This window comes from Tasmannia lanceolata, unplaced genomic scaffold (genome assembly GCF_043159265.1).
Source record: "Tasmannia lanceolata isolate RefF3 unplaced genomic scaffold, GAP_Taslan_0.1 ptg000003l, whole genome shotgun sequence".
Taxonomy (NCBI): Eukaryota; Viridiplantae; Streptophyta; class Magnoliopsida; order Canellales; family Winteraceae; genus Tasmannia; species Tasmannia lanceolata.
In genome coordinates this window covers 5,622,012-5,634,630 of record NW_027518680.1, presented here as the reverse complement: position 1 = coordinate 5,634,630, position 12,619 = coordinate 5,622,012, and the positions used below count along the sequence as shown (strand labels likewise).

The 12,619-nt window shown below is 39.0% G+C and overlaps 1 protein-coding gene across 3 annotated transcripts; it reads right to left on the bottom strand.

Moving 5' to 3' along the window:
* Positions 1–6,707: 6,707 nt before the first annotated feature.
* Positions 6,708–10,669, bottom strand: LOC143849073 (zinc finger CCCH domain-containing protein 30-like). Of its 3 annotated transcripts, XM_077358137.1 has the most exons (4): positions 10,426–10,669; positions 9,393–9,627; positions 7,307–9,289; positions 6,708–6,968 (listed from the first exon to the last, which is right to left on the bottom strand). In XM_077358137.1, the coding sequence occupies exons 2-3, from the start codon at positions 9,602–9,604 to the stop codon at positions 7,339–7,341; spliced, it is 2,163 nt and encodes a 720-aa protein (XP_077214252.1). In that variant the 5' UTR covers positions 9,605–9,627; positions 10,426–10,669; the 3' UTR covers positions 6,708–6,968; positions 7,307–7,338. The 3 variants fall into 3 exon arrangements, with proteins under 3 accessions (XP_077214252.1, XP_077214236.1, XP_077214244.1); XM_077358121.1 differs by having other exon boundaries at positions 6,708–9,289; XM_077358129.1 differs by having other exon boundaries at positions 6,708–9,289; positions 10,575–10,599.
* Positions 10,670–12,619: the final 1,950 nt, after the last annotated feature.

The window sequence follows — 12,619 nt, the reverse complement described above, 5'->3', positions numbered from 1 at the left end:
TTATCAAATCTCACCCGGGGATATCAAGTTCTAAACAAGGTTATTGAGTCTCACAAGGGGTTATCAAGTCTATATGAACTTGATAATCCCTGTTTACCTACTTGATAACCCCTTTTTAGACTTGATAACCCCGAGGGGCATTTTGCTCAGATTTTCCACAAATTCCATTTTCGTCTTTTCGACCCCCTTTATAATTTTTCAAAAGAGTGACCTCATTGGCAATTCTCATCTTTTTGTGTCCCCCATTGGCAATTTTTCCTTTCACTTTTAAAGGGTTACCAAGAAAGCAATAATTTTTTTAAATGGAATTGAGCTGCCTTGTTTTGACAGGGACACAATAGCACCCACTGTGGGATTTGCTAGCGTCCATCGCAGAAGGCATTTCACAGATGGTCTGTTGTATCTTACAGCAGCCACCTTGTGAATGAAGACAAAATATACTGAAAAGTGAGCCTCTGCGGCTGCTATCAGATGCAACAGACCATCCACGAAATGCCTTTTGCAATGGACGCTAGCAAATCCCTACTCACGTTGCCTACCGTATCAACCAATTCGATTATATACAGTGACAACTGACAAGCATGTCACAGACTAAAGTTAACTTTCTTTTTTCCTACATCATTTGAATCACATTATAGTGGACTTTATATCAGTAAGTTCGTCACATGACCAAAACAAGCATTTAAATCACTTTGTAGTAGAGTTTATATTAATAAGTTCGTCCCATTACCAACGGATGGTCGTGTGGATATGAATAGTCTATATAAATTCCCTAGATGTAATAATGGGAAATGTTATCAGCACTACTGTACTTTGATGAAGGCACTCCTCACTTTATTAAAAGTACGGTATGGCCCACACCATAGGATGATCTAAACCGTCCATTAGATGAGCCACAGCCTAAGTAGGTTGTCATCACCATCATTACAGTATTCATCTTCTTCAAAGATGAACTCATTTTGTACCCTTTCACTTTCTTCGTTGTGAAAATCTTGGTCATGATTCTACTCACTTTAAAAAAAAAAAAAATTTACTCACTCAACATATTCACATTTCTGTCCATCTAAATATTTCCAAATAATTCAAACGCTGTAAAAACTAAAGAATAAAAAAGAAATTTGTGAATGGTAAAACTAAAAAAACCACAAAATTTTAAAAGCAATCAAATATTCAAGGACTGTTAACAAAATCACTCATTCATATATTATATTACTATATTGCAATCAAATAATTGTAATAGACTGTTAGGTACCTTACTAATACGCTGAAAGCTCCAGAGCTGATGGATGGCGTTAGGCAAGGCCCTTTAAACCTGTCCCATACCAGGCTGGGTCCCACCCAGTCCCATATCTAGGAGAGACCCCAGTCCCATACCTAGGCGGGCCCCCAATCAGGACCGTAACATAGACTCAGAAGACTCATAGCATAAGTAAATTGTAAATAAAGTAAACATGAAAGAGAAAATAAACTACACACTTAACAGTTACTTTGATTTATAATTGTTAGTCACTTAGTCTGTTACTATAGATTGTTAATATGTTACTCGAATAACTGTGAATTTATAAACAGTTACTGTGAAAGAAATTTTTTAGTTACTGAGAATTTACAGTTTCTGGAAATTTACATTGCAAGCATCATAGTGCATACATGTGTAAAAACTGCTGCTCCTCCCAATGCTGGTAATTCGCCGTAGAGGGTATTTACCCGGAAGGGGTGGGACCCTCGATCTGGAAGGTATGCCACTATCCGCTACTATCCGTACATGTCTGCCTCCCTTGAAAGCTCCTGGTGCTGCAGGTCTTCAATAGGTAAATAAACTGAATCCCGATTCAAAAATGACTCAAAACCGAGGATCAAATCACTCAGTTTTTTAATGACACCCACGAAGAACAGGGGGCACCCAGTCAGTCAAAAGAGATATAGGCTCTCAATCCCGAAGTACGATCCAACACGAGCTTGCCCTTTGACAACCAAGCAACGCCCACCGGTCCTGGCTCATTAACTAAATACTTAGCCGGGTCGAACCGAGGGACTGACCCGACCTGCCACAATAAAATCAAAGTGCATAAACAATTTATAGTTAATAAAAAATTACAGTAACCAATTGAAAATTATACAACTCTCTGTTCTATTTTCATCTACAACTTTTAATTCAGAAGTGTAACAAATAGGTACACTTACCAATTGAAAATATTAGTGTGTATGTGTGTGTGTGAATAAAACGAGCTTAGACACAAGATGCTAATAAATAAACATAAATTTGGGCTAATAATCGGTTGGTGCCCTCACCATCGGTTGTCACAATCTGAAACAAACAGGGCCTAAAACTATATTCCTCTCGAAAAGAAGATTCTTCTTTTTTGGCAGAAAGGAAGACCTCATGATAGTGAATATGGGTCCTCACCACGCAATGCATAAACCGATGTTAAGCAAAACCCTAGGAAACTCAAACCCTAATCTTTTTCCCCAGAGAAAACCTAGTTTTAATAATTTTATACTAATCAAACCCTAAAAATTCTCTAATTTTAGTTTTTTTATATTCTTGTACGATAGATTGGGAAAAATCCCTAGTTTTAGATCAAGAATATCCTCTCATAAACCCTTTCAAGCAACATCAATTCGTTTATTATTACTCTATTTTTAGGCTATTTGATTCATCACTTCAATGTACAAAGCTTAAGCCCATCCAAAACCCTAAAACTTAAGCACGTCACCGTAGCATCACGGAAAATGATATATTCGCCCCGTCTAGTTCCTTGAGACAACCCCAACTAGTGTAAAAGTGTACCAATAAATACACTAGATGGGGCAGTCCCAAGTAAAATAGGGAGGCCGAATATATCGCCCTGAAAAAAATTCTTGGTGAGAGTGAGACCACTCTTCGATGATCCAAACCATTCATTTTTTACATTCCCCTAGATAGGCCTGCACTTAAAAAATTTATTCGCAGGATGATCTTGACCCGTCTTTGATTTGTGAAGGTTCCTCTGTAGGTTTTTTTTTTTTTTTTTTTTTTTTTTTTTTTTTTTTTTTTTTTTTTTGGAGCCATCTATTTATACCAAATATATTGTAGGGTTAGGATCTTCCTACGGAGAAGAGTTTTTTGGTAATGGCCTGTCTAACACTAAAAAATGACTGGGTTAGATCACCATGCATAGCATTATATAAAAAAATACAATCATTTTTCTATTGTTTTGATAGTTGCACTCCTCACATTATTAAACACTTTTGAATGGTAACAACATTTGGGAGAACTTATATGGTGGCCGACCGTTATCATGAAGGGCGGAGAGAGAGAAAACCTCTCTCCCTTGATTTTTAATCCAAGGGAAAGCACCGTTTTTTACTTTTCGCAGGAGGTCTTGTCTCCTTCCGCCCTTTACAACTTCACGGTCGGGCATTATATAAAAACTCCAACAGTTGGTTCCTAATTAGAAAAGTGCACCATAAACAGAGAATTTCCACCAGTAAACGAGACAGTGCGGAAACCATTTTCTTATTATATTTAAATATATTTTTATATGAACCTACTATTTTAGTATACAAGGTTTGTGCAAGAAAAATATTCAAACCAAAGGAGGGTGGAGGGCATAATAATCTAAACTGAAAGAAAACTCAGACTTTCTTTTTCCCTTCCCTTTTATCAATGGGCATAAGAGCTTTTTCGTTTCCTAAATATATTATGCATTAAGAAATGTGAAGTCGGGATTTAGCCTTTTAAGCACGGCATTGTTCTTCAATGGTCAAGGTGTTTTTTCACACAAGATATAGTAACAAAGAGTATTTCAAATAGGGAAGTGATATATATGCCCATTTTCATTTCTTGGGACACCCAGCTGCAGTGTACGTTTGCAATAAAATCTGTTGAATCCTTCCCATATGAAGTACAACAGCCCCTTTGCAGTCATAGATACACTGCAGCTGGGTGCCCCAAAGCTGGGAATCCCAAGCAAGGTTTTTAATTTCGGTTTCGATACCAATTTTGGACCCCACCAAAAACGAAATTTCGGTAATTTCGGTAAAATATTAAAATAATATAAAAAATAGGTTTTTTGGGTGAAATTTTGGCCGAAAGAAAATACCACTTTGAGTAAGTGTGATTTCGGTGTCGGTCTCCACCGAAATCCAAAATTTCGAATTTCGGTAGAAATTTAATCCCAAGTAATGAAAAGAGGCGTATATATCACTTTCCTTCCAAATAAATATCAATAAAGAAAAAAATAATTATAACTAGCTGAGATGTGGTAGGCAATTTCGCAGAAAGTCATTTCGGAGCTCACTTTTGCAAGAGAAAAAAGCGCCCTCAGATGAATCAAATGAATAAGACAAAAATATCAGCTAAAGAGTGAGCCTGTTGTGGTTATTATCTACTCCGCGCAAAAGTGAGCTGCAAAAAGGCATTGCATAAAATTGCCTAGCAAATCCCTCATTACTTTCTAATAATTCTTGCAAAAAAATTGAGTAATAGGTTTTCAAGAGTGAACTCAATAACTTGGACTCGATTTCTAGACCTATCCCCTCCTAGAGGTATTTTAGTGATAGGATCTATAGGAACTGGACGATCCTATTTGATCAAATCCCTAGCGACAAACTCCTATGTTTATTTCTTTACAGTATCTAACAAACAAACAAGCTGCAAAGTAAAAGAACACGATTTTTTTCCATCAAACAGTGCTCACATTGAGTTTATATGAAAAGAGTATTTTGATTCAAGATATATTCATTGTCGGTTACTGACAGGCTGACATGACATCCAAAACACCCTTGAAATTTGCCGTCTAGGCAAAAATCTCTCTCTCTCACATGTACACACGCACAAAATTCATGTCCGATATATCACCCAAATCAGCAGACCCTTACTAACAAGAGGAAGTCTAAACTGAAGGGAGCCCTTGCAAAAAAGAGGTGAAAGGGCTCCCCCATTGGCTGCACATTACCTCCATTGTGATGTGCAGCCAATGGGAGATGTGCAGCCAATGGGGGAGCCCTTTCACCTCTTTTTTTGCAAGGGCTCCCTTCAATCTAGAATTCCTTGGGGGAGCCCTTTCACCTCTATTTTGCAAGTGCTCCGTTCAGTCTAGAATTCCTTATTAACAAACACATCATACCACTCAAATGAATATTCCATCAACTCCATTGTACATACCCATACATCACAACTTCTAGAGCTACCTATTCTCCCTCACCAAAACCCTAAACAAGTGCTTTTAACTGTTTCAAAAGAGATAAAAACGTGACAACTCCATTACATAGTTAGAAGTTAGTAATGAGAGTTTTGAACTTCCCAAGAATAATTTCTAATTGCAGATAAAAAATCCTTCAAATAAATGTGAAATTCTGGAAAAAAAATCCTGATTTTATATTCTGCTTTAAGGTCGAAAGATGCCAAAATTTTAAAAAAAAAATCTATCAATCTCATATTTATGTTTAATTTTCATTAGGGACTCAAAATTATTAGATAATACAGTGCAGTAAAATCTTAACTCTAGTCCCAATCTTGCAAACACCACCCTTGGATTAACAAACCCATAAACCCAAATTGTCAAGATTAATCCACAACAAAAACATCTTTCAACTAAGACACCATACGGACACGACTCGGAAAACAAACCTGGAGGTTGCATGTTAAATTCCAGCTCACCCACAAAATATAAGCCTAAAAAAAAAAGGCCCAACTGACCGAAATCCGAAATCGGTAGGGACCAAAACCAAAATTTTCCGAAATTCAATTTTTTGCCATTTACCAAATTAAAGACATTATTTATTATTAAAAAAAAGTGTTCCGTAATTTGGAACCAAAAACCAAATTACCAAATTTCAGTTTTTAGTGGCCCGAAACGGTTACCGAAACCGGAATTTTAAACCATGACCATAAGGTTACCAAATTTCAGTTTTTAGTGGTCCGAAACGGTTACCGAAACCGGAATTTTAAACCATGACCATAAGGTCCATGACTAACAATCTTTCGAATCGCACCATATTACAGTATCCTGATTTTTTTATTTGATGGGCCAGTATCCTGATTTGATGCTCTTGACAAAAACCCAATTCCATAACTCTTAATAAATGCCATAAAGGCCTGCATCCTTGACTCTAACAACCAAGCCCGAATCATGATGCCCAAAACACCAGCAATTGATGCCCTAAAACTCTAATTCCCAGATTTATTAGCCAACAGTAAGAAACCCTAAGTTTGAGGCTCCAAACCCTAATTTTCCACAACCTTATCCTCCACATAGGGGTGCAACTCAAGTGGCCCGAGCAACCATTTACTCGAACCCGAGTTCCAACCCGACAAGGTTCAACCCAAACCCAACCCAAGATTTTAAGCTTAAAAACTAAAAAAAATTACTAAAACTTTCAGGCTGAGCTCGGGTTGGGTTGCCCAAGCCCTCAACCCGACCCCCGAACCCAACTTGATATCAACCCAACCCGTGTTCTTTCCTGGTTGAGCCCGCCAGGCCGGAGTTGCACCCCTTGGCTCCACGGCATCTAAGAACGTCCAAGTCGAAGCACTTAAAAAAGTAAAACGAAATCGAATCCAATATTTCGAAAAACGCATATTTTATCCCCCCACTGCACGGATTCCCACGCTATATTTAAAACCCACGAATCAAATCAGAATCAGAACCAGTCCACGACTACAACAGAACAATGACAATAGATAAAAAGAGTAAGTGGAGAAGGACATAGCAAAGATGAGAATATTAATGAAAACAAAGGGCATTTAAATAAAATAATAAATAACGCTTTCTTTTTTGTAAGGCGAATGTTACATCAGAACCAAACATACACCACCCCTACCCTTCTTTTCCTTCCCCCACTCGACACAAAGGCAGAGCCGCAGAGGAAAATAGAATTACAATAATTCAGCCCCTATATGGGCCACGTCACCAAAACCAACCCAACATTTTTCTCTTCTTTTTTTGTTTTTCCTCTTATGTCCTCTCTTCTTTGTGGATCTGGGTCTAAAGTTAACACACAAAAAAGGAAGATAGATACTAATTAGAAACTGACATGTAACAGCTCTCTCTTGGGGTTAAAAAAAAAAAAGAACGAAATTAGAAACCCTAATCGGAAATATGGGAGGGAGTTTGATCAGGCCTTTGCGGCCTTCACTGTCTAGAAGTAACCAAATTTTGAAAATGAATTCTGAAATTTATCTCCTTTGTACCATCCTTCCTTTTTGTTACTATTTCTTCCCCCAACACTCCCTTACCTTCTTCTTCTTCCACTGCTTCCCACCATCCCAACAAAAAATTATAAATAATAATAATTTATACTCAACTAAAATCATTTCCGTTACCTTGGTAGACAGTAAAAACTTCAGTTTTTTTACTACGCGACGAGTTGATCGAGCTGCATCTGTTCCAGCCAAGCACCAAGAACAGAATGATCAATGGCTTCCAACTGAGAATTCGAATTGGAGACCTCGCCAGAGGAAACTGGAACTGTTGAAACAACAGTTGCTTTTTCCTTAATCTCCGGCGGGGATTCCTTCACCAATGACTGAACCCACGAGAGGTCGGGCTCCTCGCCGCTGACCCCAAGCTCAAAAGATGATGACCTGCGAAGCTTACCCAGCTCTTCGCCCTGAACACCCCAATCTAATTTTCCAGTGGGAGACCCCCATTTGGACCATGAATTGATAGGGGAACCAAGGGTTCCCACATCACCAGAACCAAGATCGCGGGAACTGAGACTGCGAAATTGTTGTTGTTGTTTTTCTCGTTGAGCGAAAGCCGCTACTCTGGATTTCATGGGAGAGATTGGCTCAACGCCACGGGGCGACATTCGCCCGGGCGAAGATAACCCAAATGAGGGTTGTAAGAGTGGATGCCCAGAGAGCTGCTGATCGAGGTTTTTGGAAGAAAACACATTGGTATTGATGGGAGATAAGATGCTCTGTTGTGGCTGGAATTGGCTGAGAAGGGCTGATTTGTGCGTTGGGGAGAAGACCTGATCGGAGTATCTTGGTGAGGAGGGGATCTCAGCTGAGAAGAGGTCTTCAAGATTGGATGGAGTGAGGGTTTTTGTTCGAACAGAAGAGCTGAGACGGTTTTGAGGGAAGCATGAGAAATCATTGAGGAACTGTTGGGAATCAAACTCTTGCAACATGGAGAAATCATCAGCTGGAATATCTCTAGCATTGAGAGATGATCTTAGACGACTGGATTGGAGATTGCTTCCAGGGAGGTGTAAAGTGGGGACATTTGGCTGAGGCCAAACCATAGAAGAATGTGAAATCCCATTAGTAGATGGGGACATGGGAGGGGTAAAAGACGAAGGAGACATAACTGAAACTGATGAAGGAGAACCAGGTAAAAGGCTCATCCCCGCCATCATCTCCATAGCCGAAGAACAACGAGGAGAAGGGACTGCAGAGCCAGTAGATACATAGAGTGGGCGGAGCTCATCAGAGGTATGAGCAAAGAAACAGACCCGCCTCATACAGCCCGTGCCGTCCTTGCAGAGGCGGGTTCGGTATTGTGCAGGATGAAGCCAACACTCAAACACTCCATGAGCATACTCACACAGATCACCTCTTCTACAAGCACCTTTCCGAAAATCGGGGCAGGGAACACAGCTGTAATGGTATTTTCTAGGGTCTCTCCTGCGAGCATTCTCACCGGGGTGGACGAAAGGGCACTCAGTCCAGTCGTGAGAATAGGCCCTTGAGCATGGCCGGACCTTGAACGAAAACATTCGAAATTCATCAGTAGAGTAGATGCTGTTCTTGATGTCTGGCAATGATGGGTCAATTGGGTATTCCTTCTTCTCTGATACTGGATGAATTTCATGGAAGTTCACTCTTGGCGAGGCCGATAAGTCCGATGCAGATGAAGGAGAACCGTTCTCAGGCGAGGAAGATAGCGGGGGTGAGTTAGAATTCGAAGAATTCGAAGTAGTTGTCAATACATGTAGATGGGGTTGGCCTGTGGAGCCACGGGTGCTGCAGCATAACAGTTCTTCAAGTGCAATTTTAACATAGGGGAGCTTAGGGGAGACCATGATAACATCGGAAGGGCGTCTACCATTGGCATCAACGGAATACAGGTCTGCTCCGGCAAGTAACAGCAGCTTGACGGTGTCAACGGCATTTACAGACCCACCAGAGGCGGCACAGTGGAGGGCGGTGCTCTTGTCGGGTCCACAAGATCGATTTACATCAGCAGAGGATAGTGAAAGGATTAGTTTCAAGACCTCTATACTGCCATAGGTTGCGGATACCATCAATGGAGTTCTATGTTCAAGGACCATCTGGTTAGAGCCCTTCTGGCGACCATACCTGTTGGGGAAATAGGGTAATCATCCAAATGTTTTTCATAAAAAAATCAAATCCTATCCTAACAATTTCAAAATTAATTTTTTGAAAAATACCAAAACAGTACCAGAGTTCAACTTGATCAATAGAAGAGGCATCGCGTTCAATCGAGAGCTTGAATCCATCTAGGTCGTTGTTGGCTGCAAGTTCAAGTAAGCTCGAGAAAGAATCTTGGGTTTTGACTGACAAATGGTTCATGTCTTTGGTTAGGGTTTTGGTTTCTTCTGGAGGTGTAGATAGGGATGATGAGGGTTTTAAGTGCTCCGGACCACCGCACATACTTTGAAACCCTAGAAATCCACCTGAAATGAGCGAATGGATAAGAATTCAGAAAGAACAGCAGGACAACGGAATTCCTTGAAAAGTAAAAAGAAGACTAAAATACGTTGGATTCTCTCCGATAAACATGCCAGGGCGAGAAATTACAGGCGAGTTGTCGCAAATTAAGAAAACAAGAAAAAAAATCTGAAAAATTATAAAAAAAAAAGTTTTTTTTACTCAGAACTCCTTCAAGAAGGCAACTCTATGCGAATCAAAGCATGCAGATCTTAACAAGAAATAAAACTTGTGGCGAAAGATATAAAAGAGATGTTTCTCTAAAAGAAGAACAAATATTCACAGAACGATTTTGGACAGGAATTGAAGCAAAAACCTGATTTTTTTTTTAAGAACTAGAGAGGGAACGGCAGAGTTCGGCAATCTGCTATCTGAGGAACACAGAGCACAGGGGGAAAAGGATGAACAGTTCCTGGAGAATCTGTAAGAGAATAATGTCTCTCTCAGATGAAGAGATTTGGTTCTAATGTGTAAAGATACTGAGATAGATTTAGCAGGCAAAAATCTATCGTAAAAAACGTAACTGAAAAAACAACAATCTCACCGATTAAAACCCTAACTCTAAGAATAGAACAGATCAATAAAAATTACCGATTTCAGATCACGAAATAAACGATTACAGAACGATTAATCGATCGATTAGACGCATAGTTAGGATTTCATAAAATACACAAATCTCACATTTCCAGTACAATAGACCTAAAATGCAGAGGTGAGAGTAAAGAGAAAGCATCAAATGTTTAAGACTAAAGAAAAAAACTGACCGATTTCAGACACCGAGTCGAAAAACAGCTAAAAAGCGAGGCGAGACTCCATTACCAGATCTACAAAAAAAGCTCGAAATCTTCATGAAGGCAAAGTCTCAGAAAAAGAAAAAATTAGGGCGAAATAGGGACAGTAACGAGCCCATCACCTCTCTCTTTCTCTATCGAAAGTCTCCAGAATAAAATGAAATGAAATGAAGCGATAAATTCCGCATAAATTAACGCCCAGTCCCTATCGCTCGATTGATGACTCGACCGTGGAAATTCACCCTAAATTCACTCTACATGCGGGTTAAATTCCGAGAATTCAAATGAAGGGTAACCGGATAAGCCGGTCAAAGGGTTGGTTTTTACTGGTTAGGTTGGCTAGAGTGACCGGATGGAGAGCGTGGGGGGGGGTTTTGGGAGATTGTGTTGGATTGGAATCCGGATTCGCGTCCGCGAATCAGGATTTAAGAGGTGTACTATCGGATTTCATGCGTCAGTTAAATTTGGTTAATTGGTGAGTCAAATCGAGGGAAAATGTGTGGAACACCAACGACAAAAAATAATTAAAAATGTTTTTTTTTTTTTTTAAGAAATTTTTGAAAAGTAGGATAGCTAATCCCTATTCACTACAGAGTTCTGAAAATGATAAGATATCTTTATCCTAGTCCGGTTCTCGAAATTTCCAACGATTTTAAACATCTTTGTCCCATTTAAAGCACCTATTTTCATGTCCCCACACTTTTATCCTCAAAACACATTTATTATTAGAGAACCGTTTCCCACCATTTCATTTCTATTATTTTATTATTTTATATGAAATAAGTTTATTTTTGTCATTTTTATGAGATAGTAGTGTATTTTGTTCATAGGATCGATATGATCCTAACCTTCCAATCTATGCATTTTTTTTATTATTGTGGTGTCCATTTTAAATTTCCTCAGATCAGAGGGTTAAGATCATTCTATGGAGAAGATTTTACGGGCCCAACAAATGAATGGTTGGATCACCCACCCAAACAATGTCGGCACACGTATTTTTTTCATTTGTTGGGGGTGTGCCCAGAAAATATTTTTCAATCCTAACCCCGATCTATGTAGTTTTTTTATATTGCGGTGTCCATTTTAAACCTTCTCAAATCAAAGGATTAAGATCATTCTATGGAGAAGATTTTATTAGAGAATAAAATTAGATCTGAATTAGAGAATAAAATCCGGTCCCAACAAAATGAATGGTTGGATCACCAAAAAAATGCGGCCACCATAATTTTTTCGGGTTGCACGTAAGTGCAGAGCCGTCCACCATGTAAATTGTCTTGCATTAGATAAGTCTTTTTTATTATTTTCTATGAGATATAAGTGTATTGGTCATTTTTTATGAGTGAGTTTTTTTTTTTTTTTCTTTTTTATTAACACTTTCTATGAGATATGATTTTTGTCATTTTTCATGAGATTTAAGTAGCGATATTTTCGTTGTCTTTTATGAGATTAGGGTATTGTTGTTATTTTGTCATGGTGGGGGTATTTTTGTAAAAACCAAACCCAAGGCTCTTTTGTTGAAATTGTAATTATGGAAATAAAATCTCAACTTCAACCGTTGCTCGAGTAATAAATGTGTTTGAGGATATATGCGCGGGGGTGCATGAAAATAGGTGCTTTAAATGCTCCTTAACGTCTTACCCTCCGACATGTGGTGTATGAAATTACTGTCTTACCCTCCAAGATGATGTGAAATTTCTTGCCCTCTTGAAAGGAATTAACTTTTCTTATATAGTGGGGCCTGCTTATTTGGATGATCTAAGCCGTTCATTCATCGGTCTTTCGGAGTATACAGACATATTTGGTTTAAATTGGATGGGTCGTAAAGTTTAAAAAACGACAGTAAAGAATCCACCACAAATCCAAGGTTAAAAGCATCGTGTGATGGAGATTTTTGGGGCACAATCTATTTATGTGAGGCCCAACAAATAAATGGTTTAGATCTCCCTAATAAGCTGGCCCCACCTGAGTGATTTGGTCGGATGACCATTAGTAAGGAGCCTACGTTGTTCGAACGTCTAAACAATTCACTTGTTAGGCTCCACCGAGGATTCATGGAGGAAGGCGAATTTATCCTCGAAAGGGGCCAATTTAGTGGCCGGTTTTTACTGGTTAATTTACCAAAATGCTCTTTTACTTTTTATCAAAGTGCTTAGACCAAATTTTAAGG

Bases quoted from the DNA above. Each gene is read 5' to 3' on its own strand.
- LOC143849073 (XM_077358121.1), bottom strand. From the start codon at position 9,604: ATGTGCGGTGGTCCGGAGCACTTAAAACCCTCATCATCCCTATCTACA. The intron at 9,290-9,392 runs GTACTGTTTTGG...TTTCCCCAACAG, and splicing joins ATTGATCAAGTTGAACTCTG to GTATGGTCGCCAGAAGGGCT.